The following is a 24,442-nucleotide window of genomic DNA, read 5'->3' as shown; positions in this document are numbered from 1 at the left end:
GGTGGCGGCGGCGGGCCGGCCCGGCCTCCGCCTCCGCCTCGCCATTAGCTGCGCCCGCGCCGCGGCTCCGCCCGGCGGGAGGGACGGCGGGAGGGAGCTACCTGCGCGGCGGCGGGGCTGGACGAGGGGCAGTGAGAGGCGGCGGCGGCGGCGACAGCGGCGGGGCCTCTTCCTGTGCGCAGCGGCGCGGCGAGCCGCCTCGGCGTGGCGGCGGCGGCAGGGGCGGCCGGGCCATGCTGCGCCGCGCCCGGTTGGCGTTGGTGGCGGCGGCGCTGGTGGCGCTGGGGGCGCCGGGCGGCCACGGGGCCCGGGCCTTGGAGTGGTACACGGCGTGGGTGAGCACGGCGTACGTGGAGCCGCTGAGCAACCGCACGGTGCGGGGCAACACGGAGAGCGGCCGCTACGGGGACAGCTCGCCCAAGGAGGGCGCGCAGGGCCTGGTGGGCATCCCCCGCGGCGCCTCGCCCCGCCACATGGAGGGCTGCGCCGCCGACACCGACTACGACGTGCCGCTGCCGCCCGGCAGCCGCTCGCCGCCCGACGGCGACCTGCCGCCCTGGATCGCCCTGGTGGCCCGCGGCGGCTGCACCTTCAAGGACAAGATCACCAACGCGGCGCGCAAGCGGGCGGCCGCCGTGGTCATCTACAACGAGGCCCGCTTCGGCAACAGCACCGTCTCCATGTCCCACCTGGGTGAGCCGGGCGGCGGCGGGAGAGGTGGTCGGGCGGGCAGGGGCGACGGCGGCCCCCCCTCCCCCGGGTCGCCGCTGCTGGGCTTTGTTGTCGCTGTTTCTCCGCGCTTGCAGAGGGCCTGGGGGAGAGACGAGGTGGCTTTGTCTAGCGCGGGGCCACATCGCTGCCTCTGTGACACGGAAGCGCAGCGCGGTGAGGGACTGGGCTGGGGGGGAAGGGGCGTAGCAGAAATCGCCGTAAAAATGATACGAAGAACTGGTTTTGACTTCCTCTTCTTCCCCCCCCCCCCCTTTGCAATGCGAAAACACACAGATTATGTTTTGCGTTCAAAGTTACAGAGGAGGATTTTAGGAGAAGAGGTGGCGAAGCCATCGAAACGGGAAGCCCTGTAAAAAATTGCAGTCAAAGGAATTAAGGAGAAATGGTCGTGTTTAAAGCTGTCTTCTTGCCTTAGCTTGTACCTCGTAACAGAATTGTTACAATAATAACATATAGGCTTCTTTCTACAGACTGTGCAGAAATACCTGAGGTATCCTGGAGATGTCTTCTGGTGTCTTGTGAAGGCGCAGCCTTAGTTACTTGAAGATAGCTGTTAGTACAGGCTTTATTGTAATAGCGTCACCTTTTCCTGTCTCTTACAGAATTACACGAGAGAGAAAGATATAAACTCTAGGTAACTCTTAAAAGCTTATGAATGAGGTAGGAAAGTTGATGCTTAGAGAAAGATCAAGCTGACTTGGCTTGTCCAAGCATGCCTGTAGAAACATGCCTACAGAAAGGGTCTGTGATTTTTGCCGAGATAAGAATTCAAATGTTTTAGCATCAGTCTTGGTTCAGTCTGCTAGCCTAAAATGTGTTGCTGAATTTTGCGAACGTGGCAGTTCTAAATGATTAAACTAGAGAAAAAAATAACTGCTAGAATCTGAACTGCATTTGTAGGTTTTTGACGACCTGGAAGGTCTGCAGAGAAGGATGCAAAGACAAAGCAAAATAAAGAGAGAAAAAAGCTGCAAATGTCTGTTTCATATGGTTTTGATATAACGAGCTTGTTAATGACCAGCCTGTCTTTCCTAGTGGTGAGGAGGGGAAAGATGGGGGAATTGGTTGAAGGAGAACCGTAATGTGTTTCTGAAGAGGACAAACTTACTGTAATATGGTTAGCTAAAAATCTTAGGGAGCTGTTGCTGATACCTTGGGGGAGCCAGCCTCTCTCTTTCTGAAATACTGAGTAGCACCAACTTGGATGTTGGAATCGTAGTCAACTGTTCCCCTTAGTCTCCTGCTTGCTTGGGTGTATCAGCTTGGGCTGTTTCTTGTGTTCTTAATCATTCATGAAAGTGGAGGTGGGATGTAAGCAAAATATACCCTTCATTTTGATACTACGTGGCAAATAAGGTTCTTTGTTTTGTAGTAATTCTTTCCTTGCTACGTTCTTTTTCTTGCCATTACTGTGTATTGGCCAATCCGTAAAAATTCTTTCTTCCTGTTGATGTTCCCATGTTCCTTTCCATATCCCACCATGCCCTCTTATAAATATTCTCCGCTGTTCTGTAGAATCTCTTCATCCCTTTTCCTTTTATCTTGCTTCATCTCTCTAATTTTCATGGTTTTCTTGCTTCCCTATCATCTCTGTGCTGCAGAAGGCTTTCTCAAGTTGGTGCTCCGGTTTGGACTTGCTAGTCTGGTTGCATCTAGCAGTAGTGTGAAGAGAAGTGCTTGCCGACTGCTCCCGCTCTGTTAACAGCATTTTTATTGTTAGACAGAATTTTGCTGATACAAGCTCTATGTAAGGAGTGCTTTGTTATTATAGTACATACATTTGTATATATATGTATACATTTGAATGGCTTTATATCTACTCCACATATGCAGGTTGGACCTCAAGATGGTCTGGATGGGGCAGGAGTATAATAGTGTGTAATCATTGACTCTGGAATAACAAATCTTCCTGTTTGATGGTGGAAACTTTCAAATATGTAATCATTTAAATAGCTACTGAAATGTTCAGTGTGCTTCCCTGGGAATATAGGGAGGAATTACTGTTAGTGACTTGAATCCTGGACTGCTTGAAAAAAAGGTTCCTGGGCAAGGGAGAACATAAAATGTGAAGCTATTTGTGTTATAGGTTTCAAGTTTGCCTTCTCTGAAGGAATTTATGAACTCTCATCTGAGGAAGCCCTGCTTCTGGGAGGTATGCCGAGAACAAATACCCTGGGAAATCTGCAGTGCTGTAACTAAGAACTGGAGTTATATACACAAGGCATGTCCACTTAATGGATTTGCAAGTATTTTTTTCTTATTTGTTTCAGCTAGAGTAAAAAGCTCTTGATAAGGCAAAGAGGTGATTTGCTCTAGTTGGTGTCAAAATATTTGAAAATGGACAAGTATCACAAACATTCTGCAGACTAGACGTTACCTGAAACCTTGTGTACTTCACAGGTACAATGAGTAGGGCTTTGAATTAAAGTTAGGATCAACCAGTAGTTTGAATATTTAGCCTTGCAATCCTGTTCCACCTTCCAGAAGACAGTTCTTCAAACAGGACTTTTTACCAATGTGTCCTATGTATCTCTGGCCTTTGCTCCCTGCCTGAATTAAGTGGCTCAAAATGCCAGATGCCTTCTGTCCTTTGGTGAAGTAATATTGAAACCACTTCAGGTGGGGCAGATAATACTTTCTACTAGGAAATACTCGTTTTGCCTGAGTGACTCAAGGAGTTATACTTTGTCTGCTTCCATTTTGTCAAGTATCTAGACTTTGCAGGCAATTTTAAATCTATCCAGGTTCATAGGGGGAGAAGCGTGTTATTGTGATATGGTAACTTAGATTCCTTTCCAAAAAGAAAATAAATTGCATACGTGAATATTAACTGGGAGAGGATTGGAGATGAGTCTAGAGTGGCAAGGTGGGGAGGATTAAGTCTCCTTAGTCTTCTCCTCATAAGGGTTCTGTGTCAGCGGAGAAATTAGGGCTATATTGGAATGGAAAGAATAAAGGCTCTTTCGCTTCTCTATTTTCTGTTATACTTTATGCTCTGCATCCTGCCCCTTTCTGAATTCTTTTGCAAGCTAGGATTTGGGGATCCTGATCAGAATGTGAGTTTGACGCTTTGAAGACCAAGGAATAAAATATGATTGTGCTTGACAACCATGCTGTAGTGTGGAAGAATGGGGGATGGCCACAGTACTTTGAGAGGTGGGTGACTTGTAGATTTAATGGAAGCTTGGGGCTTTGCTGGAGTATATGGCTATGTAAATAAAATTACTTTTGACCTGGTGCAGCTTTGCCAGAGTACTCCAACTAATTTTTTCCTTCGCTGTCACTTTTTTTTTATATTAAAGAAAACAGATGAGACTGACTTTGTACTAATGATTCTAAAGGCTCTAACCAGCTGCAAAACAGCAGAGTTAGGGTTATTTTGGCATATACTCAAACTTTTTGCCATATAGCTTTCAGAAACCTGAGTTCTTACCTGGATTCTGAAGTGGTGACTATCTTTCTATATTACTATTACTTTCTTACTGTTACTACTGATGGCTTCTAATAGCTTCTGGTACAATTCTCCTAAAAGGATAGAACAAAAATCAGCGGCTCACCTAACTCCGATAGCAACTGTATTATGTTGAGCCGCTATGTTGTTCTGAAGAAACAGACGTAACTTGAAAGTGCTTGTATCTTGTTTTATACATAAGAGCCCATGTGCATTAGAAACCTATGGGGGGGGGGGGGAAAGGTTGTGTATCTGTATTGATTCCTTGACTACTTGATTCCTCTGGTTATAAGCCTTCCTTCTCGATGCAAGTGAAAACGCAGCCCAAATCTGGGGTTTGAGGATATGGAATGGGGCAGATAGTTGAGACAACGATGCTTGTAATCTAATTTTTAGTGTACTGCTATTGTATACTTGGTAAAGGCCAGAGCTTTTGGTTTGCAACTGGGAGTGAAAGAACACAGTCAGTGTAAATTCTGGCAAATTGAGTAAGACGCCTAGCTTGAATAGATTGAAGTCGATCTATTCTTGAGGTCAAAAATTCTTCCCGGGATTCTCAAGCTCTGAGAATTTTCTGATGTCTCTCCTGGGGACAGAACTAGAGTATAGCTGCAGTCGGTTCCTAAATGATAGAAAATGATCTCTAAGTTCATGCCTACACATAATAGGAATAAATGTCATAGTTCTGAATGTCTAGAATCAAGATTTGTATCCATGCTGCTGCTTCCTCATCAGGAAAGTGCTGGTTTCCCTCTACAAGAGAAGACTGTAAAAATATCAGGCCTAAAAATGACCTTGGCACATTGGCAGGAAACATGCCTTCATCTCCTTCCAAACTTGTCCTCGTTTGCAGGTATCCTAAGGATTTGCCAGCTTGCACTGCTTTATTTGGATAATTATATTAAAAAAGCACATACCAGATTTCAAATCTACCTGATTCCGCTCAAACATCAAGCAAAATCCTAAAAATAGAACAAATTTATTCTAGCAGAATAAACATGCAAAAGTGGAAATAGTCACAGAAGAGTAAAGCCGACAAACCATGCTTTCTGGGTGTGTGCGAGACACTTCGAGTTCTTTTGTAACTGTGACGTAAGGTCTCTTGAGTTGTATTGCAGTTGAAGAAGCTGACGGAATGATTCAGCAGCATTTTGTGTGTTTGTGGTTTTTTTTTTTTCGTTAGTGCCTTTCAAAACAGAAGTCTAAAATCAGCACAGGGAGTGGGAGTTGAAGTTATGGTCCAAAGTTTTCTGTGGGGCAACTGTTTCTCTGAGCCTGCTCTTGTTCCTTTTGTAATAGCGTGTCTCCATTTTAATTTCCATCCTTCCGTTTCATGACCTTCAAGGCCATCGTGTTTAATTTTATGAATTTGTAATAGGTTCATCACCAATTCTTTAAAATGTTAAAAGTGCTTTTAATGGAAATTTAAATACAAAATGTCATACATCTACTATTTAACTGGAAGCTTGTAAAAGGTAAAAGCAAACTGGAGACCAATGTGGTGTATGCGTAATAGATACGATAAGCTTGGCATTTGTGTGCCTCAGCTTAGTTTTATGACTTTCATTAAGTTTTAAAACTGGAAGGTGTCAGAGTATCTAGCAGCCATTGTACAATAGCATTCTGCTTTCCTAACCAAGGTAGGAATTGACTGCCAGCTGGACATGCTAGTGCCAAAACAGCTGTTCCGTCAGTAGGCATTACTGATTGTTGTGACTTTAAAAAAGTATTTTTTTTAGAAATGGTGCAGAGAACTGAATAGCAGGATTTAACTAACTCTAGATTTTGGGACTGAAGAAGAAATAGATACTGATTTAAAAACCTGAGCTTCTGCTAGTCTTGAAACTTTCTGCTCTCTCTTAAGCCCGAAAGAAACCATGTAAATCTTTGCCAACACTCCTTTACCGTTCAGTAACAACCTTGAAGCAGCCAGTTATTTGAAAGTCTTATAGTTGATTAGGGACATAAATTTAAATCGGGAGGTTAGGGCCTGTTGTGGGTAACGGTTCTCAACTACGTGAGAATTGAAGCAGGCTTCTACCTTCCTGCGTTCTTTTCTTGCTAACTCATTGTGGGTTTGTCCAAGGCCAGAAAGCAAAGAGAATTTCAAACTATCCCTTCTCTCCAAGTTAGTCTCTTTGATAATGCTTTTGTGCTGATTTAAAGAGAAAAATAATATTTGTTAACCAATTCTTAGTATGCTTGGATTTGTAGTATTGTGTGAATAAGCACGTTGTTTCTGGCAGTAGAACTAATTAGCGAAGCCTAGCTGCTTGTGGATGTATCCTGGTCATCTTAAACTTCACTGCTCCTGATTGTGTCTCCTAATACTCGCCCTAGGCAAGATAACACGTGCTGTGAGCTACTGGTCAACTGGCTACTGGTGAACAACGTGTGATGACTGAGTGGGGACATAAGTTAGGCCTTTCTCCAAAGGCACCTTTTTCTTTGTCTTTTCACACTACCTTCAAAACTGTTAGAAACTTAGCCTTATTTGGAAAAATCTGCTCTTTTGCCAGGTCTGAAACTCAAACAGGTAGAATAGTCCTCAGAGGAGATGAATGGAAGAGGGATGATTGCCTAAGCTGAAGATGAAAAAGGCTAACTGGCACACAGATAGGAGGATTGTTCCACTAATAACTGGAATATTTAGTGTTTTATCCACAGCAGACTGTAAGCACCTTATGGAAGGAGGAACTGTTTATGGAAGGAGGAGCTACAGAAGTGAAAGTTTACTATATCCTAGCATGCAAGTGGATGAGAGTTTCCATGACTCTTTTTAATGCTTCAGGCGAATAACTCTGTCTTAGCAGGCAGATAGGTGGGTGGCTGGGTGTGAAATACTTTTTTTTTTTTTTTTTGAGTTTTGAAAGTTCCCCCATGATGTAGTGTTATAAATCAAGCAGTAGTTTCTTTTGACATAGCTTCTCAATAGTGATACTAACACAACTGTGCGGGGAAAGGGTTTTATAAATTTTCAGTGGGAGGTCTTGCTGCAAGTAGTCAATTTTCTGTATCTAAAAAGGGCGTCGTGGTAGTACAGCTTCAGCTTTTGGGATAGGAAAACCCCTTTCTTTTTCTTCCTCTACTTTCTCTCTGAAAGGAGCTGGCTTGTAATTTAGTTTCACCTTTTTCTCAGAAGTGTGAGTGAAAAATAGGCTATAAAACCGTGATTTGTCAGGAGTATATAGCAGTGTTAGTACACAAAGTAAGAACTGTTCAAATAAATATGGCTTAGACCAGGAAGATGTGAGGTGACATTTTTAACAAGGAGATCTGTTTGTCATTTATTTTATAATGCTCTTAAGTTAGATGTTTCTGGGACAATACTGGAGATGCTTCCAGACAAAACTGAGTGAAGCTCTAGCCAAAGGGGATCTTTGGTTTCTACTAGTCGGTCTTGACAAGATCTTATCTTGTTTGGCCATACTAATGTGTTTAAAGTCTTTTTTTGGAATCAGTTTTGTTTTCATATGGATTGAAGGCTTTCAAGTTTTAATATAATGGAAAATCCTTTGGTTCTTTGCTCCCGGATGAGTCCCAGAGTGTTTGTTAACAAAGGCTTGTCATGAGATCTCATTAAATTTTAAATATGTAAGTATTAACTTATTTAATATAATTTAATATTAATGTATTTGAATCTCTTTTTTTCCTGTTCACCTCTCCAATCTAGTTGTGCTGTGGATTCTGATTCAATTTAATTGGATGTGCCTCTCTTGGTATTTCCTAGACTGTCTCTAGCTATGGCTAAAATTTCTGCCCTGACAAATAAGGATTATCTGTTTAAGGATTAGCTGTGTTAAAACTTCAGCAACTTCAAGATGTGAAATGCTTATAACTTGCCTATTCTTGCCTAGCATCGGCATCCTATCTCACTGGGGGAATGAGGAGTAAAGAACCTTGAAAAAGGTGCATCTGTTGGAGTTTTTTTTTTCTTGCATTTGAGAGTTTCATAATCTGAATAGCGTGTTCTTTACTATTAAACTCTAGGTAAGGTCTGCTGTGCATGAAAAACATAGAGATTTTCCTGTAACTTTCCTCCCTGATCTTAACTGAAGAGGCCAAAAATATCATCAAAAAAGATTGCATTTTCTACTGTGCTGACTGACCTTTTTTCCCCCCCCCACCAACAGGAACAGGAAATACAGTGGTGATAATGGTTGGTTATCCGAAAGGAATAGAGATATTGGAGCCAGTACGAAGAGGGATTCCAGTAAAAATGAGTATCGTTGTTGGTACACGACACGTACAGGAGTATATTAGTGGTCAGTCGGTTGTGTTTGTAGCCATCGCCTTCATCACCATGATGATTATATCACTTGCTTGGCTCATATTTTACTATATACAACGTTTCCTGTATACAGGATCACAATTTGGAAACCAGGTAATTAGAGACGATGCTTTAACGCAATAGTGTTTGCAGTCTTCTCATGTCAAATTGTTTTCCTGACTTTGCTTGTTTATTGAAGTATTCTTGAAGATCTGTGTTTTCTTGCTACTGCGTTATCTGTGAACAGCATTCAATAGTGTTTAGTAAGGCTAATAAGTAGTGTGCTAATGGGTATCACAAGTTTGGCTAGTTGTAATTATTAGATACTTGTACAAAATTGTGGGAAATACATTTAGCCAGTTGTGAACAACTGAATAAAGGCACTTCTTGTGTGATTTGTCATCTTAGTTAATTTAACTTCAAAAGGAAGGAGTTATTTTCATTCTTAAGAAATTTTCATTCTGAATGTACTAACTTCACTAACCAGGGTGTTGCTTACTCTTTTATTTTTTTTTTTAATGAAGATTGATCATGGTTAACAGTGTATTTAATAGGACACTCAAGTAATTGGGCCTAAGATTTTTGATTCTTTGAGAATCACTTTGGGACTTACAATCCCATCACTCCACCAGCGTAGAGTATTCCGTGGTCGTCAACAACTATGCCATAGTTCTCAAGTCACAATGAAACAGAAAGCTGCACTTGGTTTTCTTTGCAAACAGCTTCTTTCTTTCTTTTAACCTCAGTTTTGTACCAAAAAATAGTTTCAAGTGACTATTTATGATTTGGACTTTCCATGCCTTCTGTTTGGATGTGTAGGTTCTAACTAGGTGGAAGGAGGGAAGGGAGAATAACAATTTGTGGTCGACTTCAGGCGCCTGAGCTGTGTAATTTACAGGACTCTTCTAGGAAAACACTTAATTCCTCTTTTCAACAGCAGAAGATAACACATAAGGCATTCATAATGATTAAAACTGCAGTCTGTTTAAAGATGCTTGTTTTGATACCCTATATTCTTTTTAATGAAGCTTTTAAGTCTTAGAACTTAAACAGTCTCAGAACATTTTCAAAAAAAACTCACAGAATTTTGAAGAAATATTTATAGAAGAAGGGATGGTTATATCTGTTGTAACACCTTTGGTGAAGAAAGTTGCCTCTTTCTGTTATTTTAGCTTTAGGACGGTTACAGAATGTTCAAACTCTGTAAAGAGTTTAAGAGCATTTTATAGCTCGAATGTGATGTTTCCCAAAAAATCATGTCACAAAGAACAAAGTTTGCCGTTTGGTTTGTCCTTTAAGTAATTTTTAATTTAATGAAATTATCTAGCATTAGAAGGCTCTGCCGCTCTCCTCTAGTTTCCCTCTTGTGAAACAGCTGTTTAAAAAAAAAAAAAATTTAAACCCACCCCCCCCCAAAATGCAGTTTTCCACAGACTAGGTTTTAAATCTAGTTTGGGCCCATTGGTCAAGATACAATATTAGATGTTTAAAACATGGGTTAGAAAAATTTAGCTTAGCAGTAAGACTCCGGTGTAATAAAAACTTAGAAGGCAGTTAATGAAGCTTTGCTTTAAAGCAGGCTACTGTATATCTGGTAAGTGAAGCTGAAAATGTGTGTCTTATGAGTTGTCCTACTATTAATTTAGCAGTAAATCTTTGGAAGAACTCCTTGTTACCAAAGATGAAACAGGACTGTGCAGAAAATCCTGAGCTGCTGTAGAAGGTGGGATAGACTGCTGCCTGGTTAAATTTGTCTATTTTTGAGGGTACTTTAAGATTAATTCTAATTTTTTTTAAGAATAAAAAACCAAGTTTGAAGGATATAAGTCACTGTAATCATCATCAAAGAGAAAAGCTGCTATTATTATTATTTTCTGATTCCTTAAATGGTAATTCATCAGTGATGTGGGTTGATGCTAGACAGATCAAGTTGAGTGTGATGAGTTCCTCAACTTCTAATGGTAGCTATCACTTAGTCTTAGAATGTAGTACCTCTTCATTTTCTCGCTTCCCCTCTAAGCATAATTGAGACTATTAGTTTATAGCTGTCCAATATGATGTCTCATGTCTCTTAGGCCTGCCTTTCTTTTTATCTCCTTTGCGTAGCGTGTCCTTCAGTAGAAAGCTTTGTACAACGTCTGACAGTGTTTAAGCTGAGGGGAGGTATTAATAGCAACAACAGCCTTTTGACCTTAAGCCCTGATAACTAGCTATAGACTCTTGGGCGGGATTCCCCCTTTTCTCAAGCTCCTGTAAAATGTATCAGTGTGCTTGCTCATTGCTTTGACTAACTAGAAGGTCTGGTTATACTACTGTTGTTTCAGCTCTGATTGCGTCTAAAGAGTAAATTAGTTTTAATTTTCTTGAGTGGGAAGTTCCTTAATGCAGGTAATTAGTGTACATGACTACGTGTGTCAGCCTTGTCTGCATTGTTCTGCACAGTTTAGTTCCATTGTTAAGCAGTGTGTTTACAGATAATGTTTACTAGCGTGTCCTAAGAATGCAGAACGTGATGTACCTCGACATCTGTTGGCTGGAAGTGTTTTGTAAACATATTACCTAGCCAAATTGTTAAATTTTCTGGATGCATTCAGAAGAGTTAGTAATCTACATGGCAAGTGGTTAAAAAATGAGTGATTTGAAATATCACTCTTAAAACTAACTTGTGCACTAATATTTAAAATTGTCTGGCTTTATTCAAGGGACATAGGAAAGAAACCAAGAAAGCAATCAGCCAGCTTCAGCTGCATACTGTGAAACGTGGAGACAAGGTAATTCAGTGGCTTTAGTTATTGATGTATGATTTGAACGCTGCTGTAAAGTCATCTTTGTAGAATTTAAACTAAAATGCTTGCAAGATTGCCCATCGGGAACGCGACCCTTATAACCTCTGATTTCAATGCCTTTGCTTAGAAGGCCAAGTTCAAAATTGAAGAGTCAAACTCGGACTATTTCTAAAATGTAAGGCTAGTTTGTTGCAAATAATATCTAATTATGTAGAACATGGCAGGAGACTAAAAGAGGCTGGTACTGTAAACATGAGAAAACGCTAGTATTTTATCAGCACTAGCAAACAACAAGTGAATTACAAAATACTTCCTAGGACCTATTGATTGCAGTTTTTACAGCTGAGGTAATGTTTTATTTTCTTTTTAAATAGAATACCACTTTTTATTGATTAGAAAGCTTTAGAAATATAAGAAGCTATGAAAAATAAAATACTCGTTTTATCCCTTTTTGACATATAATACATTAAGGAACTTACAGACTTGCTTGAAGCAGAAATTAAAATATTTCTCTATATTAAAAACTTTCAGGAAGTTGTACTGAATTTTTAAAATAGATAAGTTTGACAGCTTCTAAAGCCTAAACTTATTAAATCTAAAATAATTATGAAGTAGAAAAGGCCTAGGTTTTGAAAGAAAGTAATACTGTTTTAGTCAGTGTTTCAGGCAGACGCCACATTCTAATTTCAGATGCTGAATTGGCTTCTGACTGCAGACTTCCGCCAGTGCACAGATTTCTCCACGCTCCCACCCCAATTGGCTTACTTGATTAGGTTTTAGTTAAGGATTGACTTGCTCAGAGACCAAAAAACAGTTTGTGTTTTTTTTCTTCTTTCAATCCATGAATAAAACTAAGGTGAGAAAGGATACTGAAGTTTTTAAAACAGGACTGAAAAAAAGCAAGTGGACTTAGGTCGCGGAAAACTAGAATGTTTCCTTCGTTTATTAAATCAGTTTTAAATTAAAAGAAAAACTCTTTGATTTGTCTTTTTCCCCTTATGCATTCAGAATGTTGAACTATTTGTTAATCTTTCTTATTTTAATTATATTCTAAATTCCAATTAAGTATAATCTATGTCAAGCTATGAATAGAGGAATATTTATGCTTCTGTGCAGGGCACTGATGAGATCAAGAAAGATGGAATTGAACCAAAATATGTGTAAAGTAGCATCAAAGTATAAAGCAGCATAGGAAAAAATGGGTGTAAATAGATTATGATGAAATCTGTGATGAGGGCCATAAGGAAGCTGTTAATGGCTTTTAAGCTGATATTCAGTAAACCTTTAAAAAGGATTGTGAGATTGTTTGCAGTGTACCAGGTAGTTCCTTCCCATCTATATACCCTTAAGGGGGGAGAAGGGGAAGTGGATTTTAAGTTGTTATACAGTGTATTGATTTTAACTATGAATGCCATGCTGGTTTAGCAAAGTAGAATGAAATTAGATTAAAATCTATAAAATACAGGTTTTATGCTTGGTGGATTATGTTCTGTCACTTGGTTTGAATCAGCCTGCTCTCAGCAAATTTATGTAACTTACTGACGCAAATGTACTTTCGTGAACTGGTGTGAATTCCTCTGAAAATAGTCCTACCTACTCTATAAAGGTACATTTTTCTTTTAAGTATTTCCTTTTATTCAGTCATTGATTGAAAGAGTATATTGCTTCTTTTTAGTTATTGTGACACAGTACAATCTTTCATTATTTCACTCAGCGTTGAGGCATTTAACTAAAAATAGGTCAACCTTAAAAAGTGTATTTGCTGTCATCTAGGTCTTTTCTGAGAAGCTTAAGGGATTATTGTAAAATGGACACTTACTCGATTATGTGTTGCATACAGTGTGCTTGGACTTTGCCTCTTGTACAGAATGAAAAACATTTGCAGTAGAATAAATACACTTTTTTTCACTGCTTATGTAAAAACCAATCTTAATTTGACTTATATAGGAGTTTAAATCATTAATTATATAAATTGATAGCATACAAAAAAACAAAAAAATTGGCTTTGATCTTGAAAGCTTCCTTGTAGTACTAATTCATATGGACATTTGCAGTAATGATATTAAAACTGTGCAGTGAGCAGCAAACACAAAGTATTTATTTTGTAGAGGATGAGAAGGGAGTTGGCCTGCTCTCTCTTGTTCCTCTAATACTTGTTTTTAATACAACCCAATTAACACTGAATTATTTCTCCTGTATCAGGATATATTTTTTCATCTATCACCTGGTATGTATGTGTGTATAACTTGTTAGGAAAGAGGTATAATCCTTTGAAAGAAACAAATTGTAGTCAAAACACCCCCGCCCACCTCCAAAATGATAGGCGCTTGGAGAGGAATTCTAAAAATCATGCAAAATTCTTTACTTCCAGTCTCCTCTAGCCTCCCAAGGCTTTTTACTAGGATGCAAAGAAGAAAGAAAAATGTGAGGAGAGGAAGGTTTGTAGCATTCGACCCCTAGAGTCTCTTCGTACTTGAGCACTTGCAAGCCTTTGGGACCATCAGTTAAGAATTAGATGATGTCCTTCTGTCTCTGTAGGCCTCTCAAACTTTCTTAACGTCGTAGTGATGTTAAACTAAAGTTTTGTTGTGCTTCCATGAACGCAGCCAGTGTTCGCAACTTTACGTGGTGCCTTAAGCCACTTGTTTGTTGTATAAATCAGAAAATCAGAGTTTGGCTGGTTTTAATCTTTGGTATCACTTGATCAAATCTCCTTTTGATGGAATCACAGAATTAATCTTAATTTAAGTGAAGAAGCAGTGTTTATTTGCTAGACCATTCTATACCACATACCCTTGTGAAGTTATCTATGAGACATAGCTTGTTACTATAATGACATGAATATAATTCATCTAAATGTGTTGTCATCTTTAGGGTTTAGATGTTGATGTGGAAAACTGTGCTGTATGCATTGAAAATTATAAACTGAAAGATACTGTCCGAATTCTGCCGTGCAAGTAAGTTATCATAATTCTCTCCCCTTTACCATGCTTTCCCTAAAAAATACTCGGTGAGCTTCCTGGAAACTCCTCTGAAACTTTGGTGGCAGAGTTACATACAGAGCTGGAGCTGGTTACATGTTAGAGGGCTTTGGGAGACTGCATGGTATTTCATATTGGAGGAGGTAGTAGCAATTGATAGAAGTGTAGGAGCAAAGTAAGGCCGCCTTAATAGTAAAAGTTTGAACTGTAGACTGTTGAACTGCTAACTCAGTGGGCTTTAGTAACACATTTCTTCCTTAAGAAGAAGGCTAATGTGAAATTAAAGACTTAGTTACGTCTGCACTAGTGAATTAAAAAGTGCCTAAACACATTCCTGCATACTGGAATGCTGCTAAGTTATCAGTACGTTATCTGCTATGCTTTTGCCCCTTGCCAGCGTGGCGTTCTCCCAAACAATTCCCAGGTGTAGTTCGGGCACTAGAACATCCCAGGGATAGTTGGGTTGGGCGGTTCACCTGTCACCATCTGTTTTGGAAGCCGGGTTTGCTAGAATAGCCATGGGTGACTCTAAAGATGAGAAAATATCCCCAACATTTCAGCGTATCTTAAATTAAGAATCATAGGAAAACACTGCTATGCATGTGATGTCATGGACTTTTTGAGCTTTAAAATGGCTACTCTTAGATGTATAGCAGCTATTTAATGAATAATTTTTAGAGCTTGCTCACTAAAATGCTGGCACTGGCTGTGAACAGTTAATGATGCAAGCCGTGTGCATGGTGGTTCTGTTGGTTAAAATTCTGAGGAATTATATTTTTCATCCTGTCTCAATTGTTACAACTTTTTTTATGCGGTAGCCCTTTTCTTTAATCACTTAAACTGCAAAATGATTCTTTAAGAATATTAATAGAACTACAGGATAATTGTCAAGATCGTGAAGGAGTTGGTTTACCTCTTAATGTAGTAACTTCACATATGTCATGAAGGAATGCTGTTGTTTGTCTTTTAATGTTAAGCTCTAATGAGTATTTGTTTTCTTTAGGCATATATTTCATAGAACGTGCATTGACCCTTGGCTTTTGGACCACCGAACTTGTCCAATGTGTAAACTAGACGTTATTAAAGCTTTGGGATACTGGGTATGTTACATACTTACTTCAGGCACAATGTGAGAAACAAGACTTCATCTAACCGTTCTGAATGTGAGAACAGTTGTTACTTGCCTAGACTGAAGAAGCTGAGCAAAGATGCAAGAGTCATCGAGTGAGAACCAAAAAAACAGGGGAATTTTATAAGTGACAGCTTAAACAGTGTATTGTACAGTTTGCTAATCCTTCATCCTTACTCTTCTGTAATAACCAAATTTTTCTATCTCCAGCTGACAGTGGTGATGAAGTTAAGGCAGGGGTGAGACAGTTTGCCTAAGCTGCACAAATATGGTTTATTTCAGTAGATCTAGAACATACATGCTGTCTTGTTGAGAGCCGTGGTTCAAAGGAAGAAATCACAAGTCTCTAACTTGTGTTTATGTATGCTTCTACCTGTGCCAAATGTTATCTTTGTAAATGAACCAGTACTCAGAACCTACCTAAAGACTCTCACCAGGACTTACATAAGTAGAGAAAATGATGTGCTTTCATTTCTTTGACAGCACCAGAAAAGAGAGATGAAGACGCATGCGGTAGGTTACTCAGTCGCTGTTGATAAATAGTCTTGAGTTCCACTAGAATGCCATAGGCATGAATGTACCTCTTTTCTACTGATCTATAGAGATCCTGAGAAAATAGTGGCGCTCCTTGGTGTTGGGTACCTTCCTTTCATAGACTACGTGTGCATTTTGACCAGCTGTTCTCTTGTTTGGTGAAAGAGACTTAGCAGATCTATGTGACTTTTCTTCTATGACTCGCCATTTAATTTTTGTCAGAGGTGGCAATACTCTTGCTATGTAAGATAATATATACTAGATTGTGGCAGGTCTGTGTATCAAGTCTGACTCTATGTAGGAGTTGTTGTTCCACGAGACCAAAAAGACTACTATGGTTACATTAATACTACTGTGTTAGTAGCTTAGTTTTTGCTTATTTTCAGTTCTTAAGAGTTGATCTAACTTTTGTTATATGCAAAGGGATATATTCTTTTGTGTGTGGTCTGAATACTGAAATATGTAGACCTTCAGAACATCCTTTCTCTTCCTTGAATTCAGATTGTTGCAGGGGATGCTAATACCAAGCATAATCAAGAGGAGTAATACCTCCTCTGCTTTTTAGGAAAAATGCATATTGGAAGCAGGTCAAATTGGATTATATTATATTAAATACAGAAGCCCATTTTTTCCTTATGGAATGGGGGAAATGAGTTTGCTTAAACATCAGACAATCAAGCTCCACTGAAATTGGTAACGTGTGAGATCATTCAGTATTTTATCTAGTTTAGCTTTCAGCTTGATTCAAGTTGCCCGGTCTGGTTCATAGACTGATTATGTGAATGTTTTACTGACATGAGAAGAGTAAGTGTGAAGGAAGAACAAAGACAGCTTCTTTTAGTGGGGAGCCCGCTGAGTGACATAACTGCAGCCAACAATGTGCAGCCTTATTATACATACCTGTCAAACTTTCTGCAAAGAGGCTGAAGGCTGAATTCAATTTTATGGAAAACAGAAATATTTATATGCTTCGAATTTTAAAGCTTAAAGTAGGAAGAAGGCAGTAAACTCTGTTACCTGGCTTTTGGTTTGTAAACAAGGAACTTCAGTGATCTAGTTCTGCATTGTGCTATTTCTTATGAAAAAAAGAGAATGGGAGTTCAGCATGTCAGACTTTCAGCAGTGCTCTCCTAAATCAATATCTTGCAACTTCAATGCTTACTTAACTGCCTGGAAACCAAATTTTTTTGAAAACTGAAACCATTAACTCCCATACATACCTCTTAACAAAGCCTGGAGATTGTCATGTGTCTTGTGTTTAAATGTAGCTGTTCTATAACTTATTAAAAAGCCTAGAAGTTTGTAAATCTTAAGGAGATGGGAGTTTGCTAATTGTTCTGGGCAGGGGAGGCTATTCATTATAAAGCCTGAGGAAGAGTTGCTTCGTACTGCAGTATACTTGCCTGTGTATAAATATCATTACATTAAAGTCATTAAACAGACCCCCCCCCCCCCCTTTAGAAAGCCATTGCCATTAATGTACTTGTAGGAACAGAATTGTGCATGTAAGACTTCTCTGATACATTCTGAGAGCTGGTTTTAGTGAAGTAGTTCATGCTAGGTAACGGCTGAAATAAATCCCTTTGCCTACGTTGCAGATGTTTTATTCCTGCAAACTGAGGAGCCGGCATCTTCTTTTTTTGGAAGAGTTTAAGGATAGGCTATAGGAAGAAGAGGACGGAAGTTTGTTCTGGTGTCAAAAGTCTGCCCCAGTAAAAATGAAATCTATCCAAACTTGCCAACCTAATATCATGTAAAAAAGCAGTTTGTACATACTCAGTTCTGTAAAGGATCAGCAGGTTTGCTCAGTGAAGACCTTGTCTGGGCTGAGCGTGATCCTGTCTAGACCGCAGCAATATGGTTGCTAACAAGTGTTGAGATACTCCCTTCTGAAGGCTAGCTAAGTAGACTCCTACAGTTGTTCTCAATTTATCGAGTTTATTTGGAGTTGGACATTAAAACTGTGAACAGACGCTGCTCAAATCTGTCCCCATGAGGGCAGAAAAACAGATAATCCTTTTCCCAGTAAGGTCAGATTACAAAGTGGTAAAATGGAAGACCGTTGATTTCTAATGATGGACCAAAGTGTCAATTAATGTACTTAATTTTGAAGGGGGACCCTGAAGATGCGCTTGATGTTCCAATACCGGAATCAATAAGTGGCAGTGTTTCAGTTGGAAGTCTGAGTATTGCTTTACAAGAAGAGGATAGAAATGAAGTAAGCGAATTGTCTGCCTCTTCCACTAATGAATCTGTATTGCAATGTACCAGTTTGAAAGAGGATGCAGGTGAAACCACAGCATTACTTGGTAAGTAATAATGCAGTGTATCACTTGACAAGCCTTAATGCCATTAATTGGGTTAGAAGCAGTAGCCTTTCTCTGAGTGTTGTTAGTAGTCTTAATATTGCAGTGCTGATGAGATTGAGTGGTGTTGCTACTGATATTCAAAACGTACAAGCAGGCAGATTTTGAGAGACTCTCACCAAGCTGGAGAAGACTGGACTTGAGAGGAAAAAAAGATATAAAGAATGCTTTGGGAGGATTACTCACCTGGAGAACCTTGAGAGCCTTAGATACATCTGAGATAAGATTGCTTTAGATTGCTTGATTTGCTTGAGATAAGATGAACTTAACAGAAAACGTGCATCGAAATGGTAAATCAACAAACAATTTGTCTTCTGATTCCTGACTTCTAGATATGGCTGTCAGTAATAACCGGCATGGAGAACATCTGTCTAATGGAAATTCCCACTGAACTGCTTCATGGAAGAGATCTTGAACAGACTGTTAAAGAACTATTATTTTTATTTAATTAGTATGAACTTTTGTCTAGTTAATGGCAAATAACAATGTAAATTATTTTACCTTTCAAACTTTTCTAGCTGGTATTCCAAAAGGGCTAATAACTTAGAATTTTGTACAAAAGAGGATTTTATAAAATCTCCTCTGGTTGTCTCATCCTAAAAAAAGATGCAATAACCCTTTTTCTGTGAGCATTATTACAATGTCATTGTGTTCCAGAGGGCTGTAACAAAGATGAAGACTAGGCAGTGAAAACAATGTGGAATGTCTAATGGATAAATACTTTGGATGCACTATTTACATTCAGTACATACACACAGAGAACACTTACAAGACTACAACTATTAAAATGTTCTGAAAGTTCCGATCTGTTGTAATTGGAGATAGATGTTCTTAGAAAAGGCACAATCTAAGGATCATTTGGAGGAGGCAAATAACTCAAGGATATGTTACATATCCTTTTTCATGATGAAAAAAATAGTTGCAAAATTCCTTATATGTAATAAATACTAATTTGATCTTGTAATGTGTTCCACTCGGAGTGGATGCTGAGAGAAAAGGAGACTTTCTCCATCTCACTAGCTTTTTATACTGAATTTGGCAGTAATAGGTTGTGCTAGGGGGTCTTAACGTGCTGAGCATGTAGACTTATTTAGGTATATGCACACTGGTTACCTCTTTCGATCTTAAACTCAGTAGAACAGAGGTAAAGGGCTAATTATGGCTAAAAGTATATTTATTAGTCTATTTATAAGATTTTACTGAACTCCTTCTTACTCCTGCTCCCATCCTATCCCACTTCTTTAGGTACAAGTTGGAACCATTTCTCAAGATCTTGTATGAAGTGTGGAAGTTTTTTTTGTCTATAGATGCTAGAATTCTTCTCTTGTCGGTTCCATATTAGGAGTTTTGACTGGGTTTATCATTAGCTTTTATTCCTTTCTTTTGCATTAGCAGTATTGTGCCTTATAGTAAAACATTTATTAAACCTGAAGCATCTGAGAGTAAATATAAACCCTGGCATCTCCCATTATGACCTCTTATTCAAATATTTATATACTGTAAGTGGTATAAGGAATTGCTAAACTGTTTTGTAAAGAGATATGTATATTTAAAACACTACTTACCAAGAATGCTAAATGAATTGCTTAGGATTTTAGTATTGTCATGTTATAAATGTGCGACATTCCTCAGTTTTTTGTAAAGCTGTTATTACAGATTGTTTAAAACAGTGTCTCTTACTAGACACTTGCTTTAGTGTGCATTTTGTTTCTTAGATGTATATTTGGAATGTTTTTAAGAAAATATGCAATTCTTTTTCTAACTTATATTGAGCTTCAATAGAAGCAATAACTTTTTTTTTAATTTTAGAATGAATGTTCCAGAAATGAGAGGTTTCAGCTGGGGAAAAAGAATTTGAATTTGTATTTTGCAGAGCAGATGTTTCATCCTAGATTTTCTTCAGAATATTCTTATTAATGCCTACTTAACAAAAAATCTGCCTCTTCCCAGTAGGAGTTTTATTTTAGGTTTACTGGAAAATTGTCAGGTTGTAGTTTTCTGATGTCACCAGCAGGTGCAAGTTTTTGTGATGCCTTTATCTTATGAGAAGCACATGAGAATGGAATGTGACTGACCAACCATCTCCAAAACTGGAGAGAAAAAAACCCCGCAACTAAACCAAACAATGTATAGGGACCTGTCTGTCTCCAAAAGAAGCTTATCAACATTTCCAGAAACTGCCTTTTTAACTTGCTCTTCAGTATGAAAATTAAGTCTTCTCCCTCTTCCTTAACACAAAACTGAACATTGATATAGTCTATGTTGAGAGGGTTTAAACTCTAGCTCAATGAGGAGTCAAAAGCAGTTATCAAGAGAAGCCTTGTCAATCTGTGGATCATGTCTTGCTGATACCTGCACCACAGTATTCATGCTGGAGGGGAGAAATGTGGTAAGTACTTCAGCTTTTATATAATACTTGTAAAAGCAAAATCTTTTAAAGAATCTGAGCCACAATCTGACAGAAATCAGGTAGTAAAGCTAAAGACCCCGCAAATCAAAAAGTGTACTTATAAAATCTAAAGCATAAGTAATGCTTAATAGTACTGGTTTAGAAAAATGCCCAAGTATGAAATTCCTGGAATATGTTTTTAATGATGACACTGTACCTGTCTGTTTCACTCAAACTTTCTGAAGAAGAGTTAGTTGTTTCAGTTGAACTGATTTGCATCACAATTAATCTCTGACAACAGCTAGGTCTTGTAAGACCTGCTGCGCTGCTGAGGAATGATGACAATAAAAGGCCGAATTGCAGTGCTTCCAAAAGCAGTTTGCTCTCCGTGGATGCACGATGACAAAGTCCTCTGAAGCGAATCATTAGTCTGACCTCAGTAAAATAGCCACCTGCATTAGCAAAAAGAAAGTGGTAGAAAAAAGTATAGGAAAAGACAGAAAAATCTATGGAACTTCGAACAGTAACAAAGGATGATTAGAAACATGAAGCGTGTCATCTACTGTTATAGCTCTAATAGATAACTTTTAGAGTAAATGGTTGTAAGCAGCTATAGGTTCCCAGATCGTGCTGATCTAGGCCTACTATGTTGCATCAAACTAGCATTTCTAGCTTCTAGCCCTTTAACTCCCAAAGGTTTATGAGGATCAGAACTGAAGAAGCTTTTTTCCTGTGGGGGTGTGTTGGGGAAGGGGGCGGGTTGGTGTTGTGACTCCCTTTCCCCTGCCTGAAGAATGTATAATCGGCCTCTTCTGTTTAGGTTATTTGCTGCCTAATGTCAGAGTTCGTGCTTGCTCCTCACCCTGCCCTGGGGTCTTTCCTCTCTTTCTATCCGCATATTTTTCAGAAAACGTGCGGGAACTTGTCTCTGAGATCTCTGTCCCTCTGTCAGATTTTGTTGATATCAGCCAGAAGGGCTCTTTCTAGAGACTTGTATGTGGTATGATTACACCCTCCCTGCCCCCAAATCCCACTTAGAGGCTGTTGAAGCTGGAACTCAGAAATGGGCAGAATCACAGAAAACTAGAAGACAACGGTATAATAAATGCCTGAAAATAATATGTCGCAGAAAACAGGTCACCTCAGTCAAATGGTACAAATCTTACATGTATATTAAAAACTAGTATTTCATATGACCAAAGCAATGTATATCAAGTCGCCGGCTCATTTATGCCTTCTCTTATAAAATGAATGTCTCCACTTGCGTTGCCGGAAATCTGTTTTCTGTCTTCTGTTCATTTTGTTGTCAGTGGCTTGGAGAAAAACATAATCACTAGTAAAACTGGGAAGTGTCTAATTAAAATAAATTATACAGACTGACCCAAATTGCTCAACAGCATATACATTAAAGTAGTAGTACAGCAGGAGTAAGAGACATATGGATCCTTTTGTTTCAGGTCACTGAGGTGCAGAATTGCGTGCCGTTGAGCAGTAAGCCTTAAAGGCTTAATGAGCATCACTTGGTTGTATGGAAGTAAACATAATTCAGAGTTTAAATGGCAGTGTTGAATAAATGAGTTGGGCAAATGGTGTTGCTATTGGGAGAGAAAAGTTGTAAAGTACAATAGTATTAAAAAGGAGCTATAAATATCTCAAGCTGTTTCCCAACTTTGTGGAACGTGTTAAGTTTTTTGCCACTTCTTAATTTAGGAGTGGTCATCCTGGGTTTCTGTCTAGTCTGCCATGCTTTAGCTGAGAGTAGCTCACTAGCAGCTGTGTAGAGAAGAGCCTGGCAAGCGTGTAGTGATTATTTTCCCACCTTTTATGCCCTGTGGTTCAGAGACGTTTTGAACTTAGCAAAACCTATGAGTGTAGATACAGAAGTGGAAGTTGTTGGTTTTGTGTTATGGTAGCAACAAGTAGGACGATATGTTAAGATGAATATTTAGCCCTCCTCTAAAAGCAAACTTCTTGCATCTCTAGACAAGTCTAAACCAATACTGTTATGAAAGCCAATTAGTGCTTTGAAGTACACATCAGTAGTTTAAGAATGGCATTCTGAATCTCTGCATTTTTTCAGCTGTTGCCAAGGCTGTAAATGTGTATGTAATAAAGATATGTTTTTGTTACAATGGGCAGTTATACCACATCCACATCCCAGTGTTCAGTAAAGCAGAACATTTGCTCAGAAAAGCCTTAAGGGCTCTGCATCAAGGCAGTAATTATCTTATTGTGGAGATTGTTGGCTTTATTTTACCTTTTTTAATAGAGTGGAGAGGTTGTGTGTAATCTTTCATTGGCTGGATTTTCAGTATTTGGTATTATATTGCGGTGTTTCTGTGCCAGACCAAGATACTGAGATCATTAAGAAAGTACTGACTCTGCAGTTGTGCAAAGAGAAGAACAACTGAAACTTAGTGATTTGGGTTTTGTGTGTGTGTGTGTGTGTTTTTTTTTAAAAAAAAAAAAAAAAAAAAAAAGGTTAGCTGGCAGTATCGTGTCAGGTTAACCTCAAGGAAATGGAATTCTTGATGTTGGCTGCCTGGTGGATCAAATTGTGCTGGCAGCTTGACAAGACTGTTCTGTCTCACTTGAACTACTAGTCAGGGTGAGACTTTACAAAATGGCTTGAACCAATTTAATAGCTTCCTGTTACAGGAGGAGATAGTGTGATTCTCTCCTGTTTCCCTGTTCTGCTCCCACTGTTTACTTTGTGCTGGCTCTTGCATTCAAATGAAAAATAGGTGGTAAGCTAACTCAGCTTAAATAGCAGAAGATTAAATTTATCCAAGTTATATTTTTGCCAATTAGGGAGTTGAATGACCCTGTTGTTTAACTAGGTGAGTGTTAAAGCTGGGCTAAGGGAATGAGGAGTTGGGAGGGAAGACCCTCCCCTTTGAGCTGTTGAGATGCAGTTTTATAGCAGGGTTGCACTGAATTAGTATTCCTGGAAATGGAAGATTGCGACAGCCAGAAGTGTTGTGAAAGTTATAGCATGTTTTCTATCCTTGAGCCTGATCTTCACTGGATGTTCTCTTTTTCTCACAGGTGATAGGTGAAGATTTGGGAATTGGAATTGCAGATTAAACATGCACAAATCAAGTTGAAGGTTTTTGTTCTTGTTCAGTATAAGTCCTGATCGCGCTCCTCAGATATTCTGCTGTATTGCAAAACTTGATTTAAGAAAGTTTAAAAAGTAGAATGTCGTTATAATTGCATGTGTTTGTGTGAGGAATGCATTGCCTGGAAACTGTCCATATATACTTCCATTGGACCTGAAGCTAGTTTTCACCATCTGAAACACGGTAATGATACTGCATTGTTAAATGAGCATATCCTCCTTAATTCAGAAGAGCAAAATAATTTGAGCTTCCATCATTTCATTAGTTTGAGGTTAAGTCCAAAATCTGGAATTCAATTACTTCTACTGCAAACATGTCTGCACATAACCATTGGAACTTGCTAGTCTTGCTGTCAGCTGCTACTCACAGTCAGCTGTCTCTTATAGTAAGTAACCTTGTATTAACTTGGTTGCATTGATTAGATTAAGCACTGAACTTTTTTCCATTGTGTATGTACAAGTGTAAGAATGTCAAGTTATGTATTGTTGATGTAACTTTAAAGTTAATGGCTGAAAGCTCAAATTCCATAATAAATTATAGACCTTTTAAAAAAGCAACGCTTGTTTTCTTTACTACGTTTTTGTAAATGGATGCGAGACATTCAACTAGCATAGCACAAAACAAACACCTTTGCTGAAGTGTTGTCTACACAGTAGTTCACATCCTTTCTACCTGTTGCATG

General features: G+C 39.0%; 1 protein-coding gene and 1 non-coding gene across 2 annotated transcripts; both read left to right on the top strand.

The window, feature by feature from the left end:
* Positions 1-218: 218 nt before the first annotated feature.
* Positions 219-24,317, top strand: RNF149 (ring finger protein 149). Its single transcript, XM_068924677.1, has 8 exons — positions 219-693; positions 8,317-8,567; positions 11,156-11,224; positions 14,114-14,196; positions 15,224-15,320; positions 17,997-18,192; positions 18,582-20,638; positions 23,687-24,317. The coding sequence occupies exons 1-7, from the start codon at positions 234-236 to the stop codon at positions 18,638-18,640; spliced, it is 1,215 nt and encodes a 404-aa protein (XP_068780778.1). The 5' UTR covers positions 219-233; the 3' UTR covers positions 18,641-20,638; positions 23,687-24,317.
* LOC138065889 (small nucleolar RNA SNORD89) lies at positions 20,966-21,079 on the top strand. Its single transcript, XR_011138934.1, has one exon. It is a non-coding gene; the product is annotated as a small nucleolar RNA SNORD89 (small nucleolar RNA).
* Positions 24,318-24,442: the final 125 nt, after the last annotated feature.

This window comes from Struthio camelus, chromosome 1 (genome assembly GCF_040807025.1).
Source record: "Struthio camelus isolate bStrCam1 chromosome 1, bStrCam1.hap1, whole genome shotgun sequence".
In the NCBI taxonomy this organism is placed as follows: Eukaryota; Metazoa; Chordata; class Aves; order Struthioniformes; family Struthionidae; genus Struthio; species Struthio camelus.
Note: the sequence above shows the minus strand (reverse complement) of the source record. Positions and strands in the feature narration are given on the sequence as shown.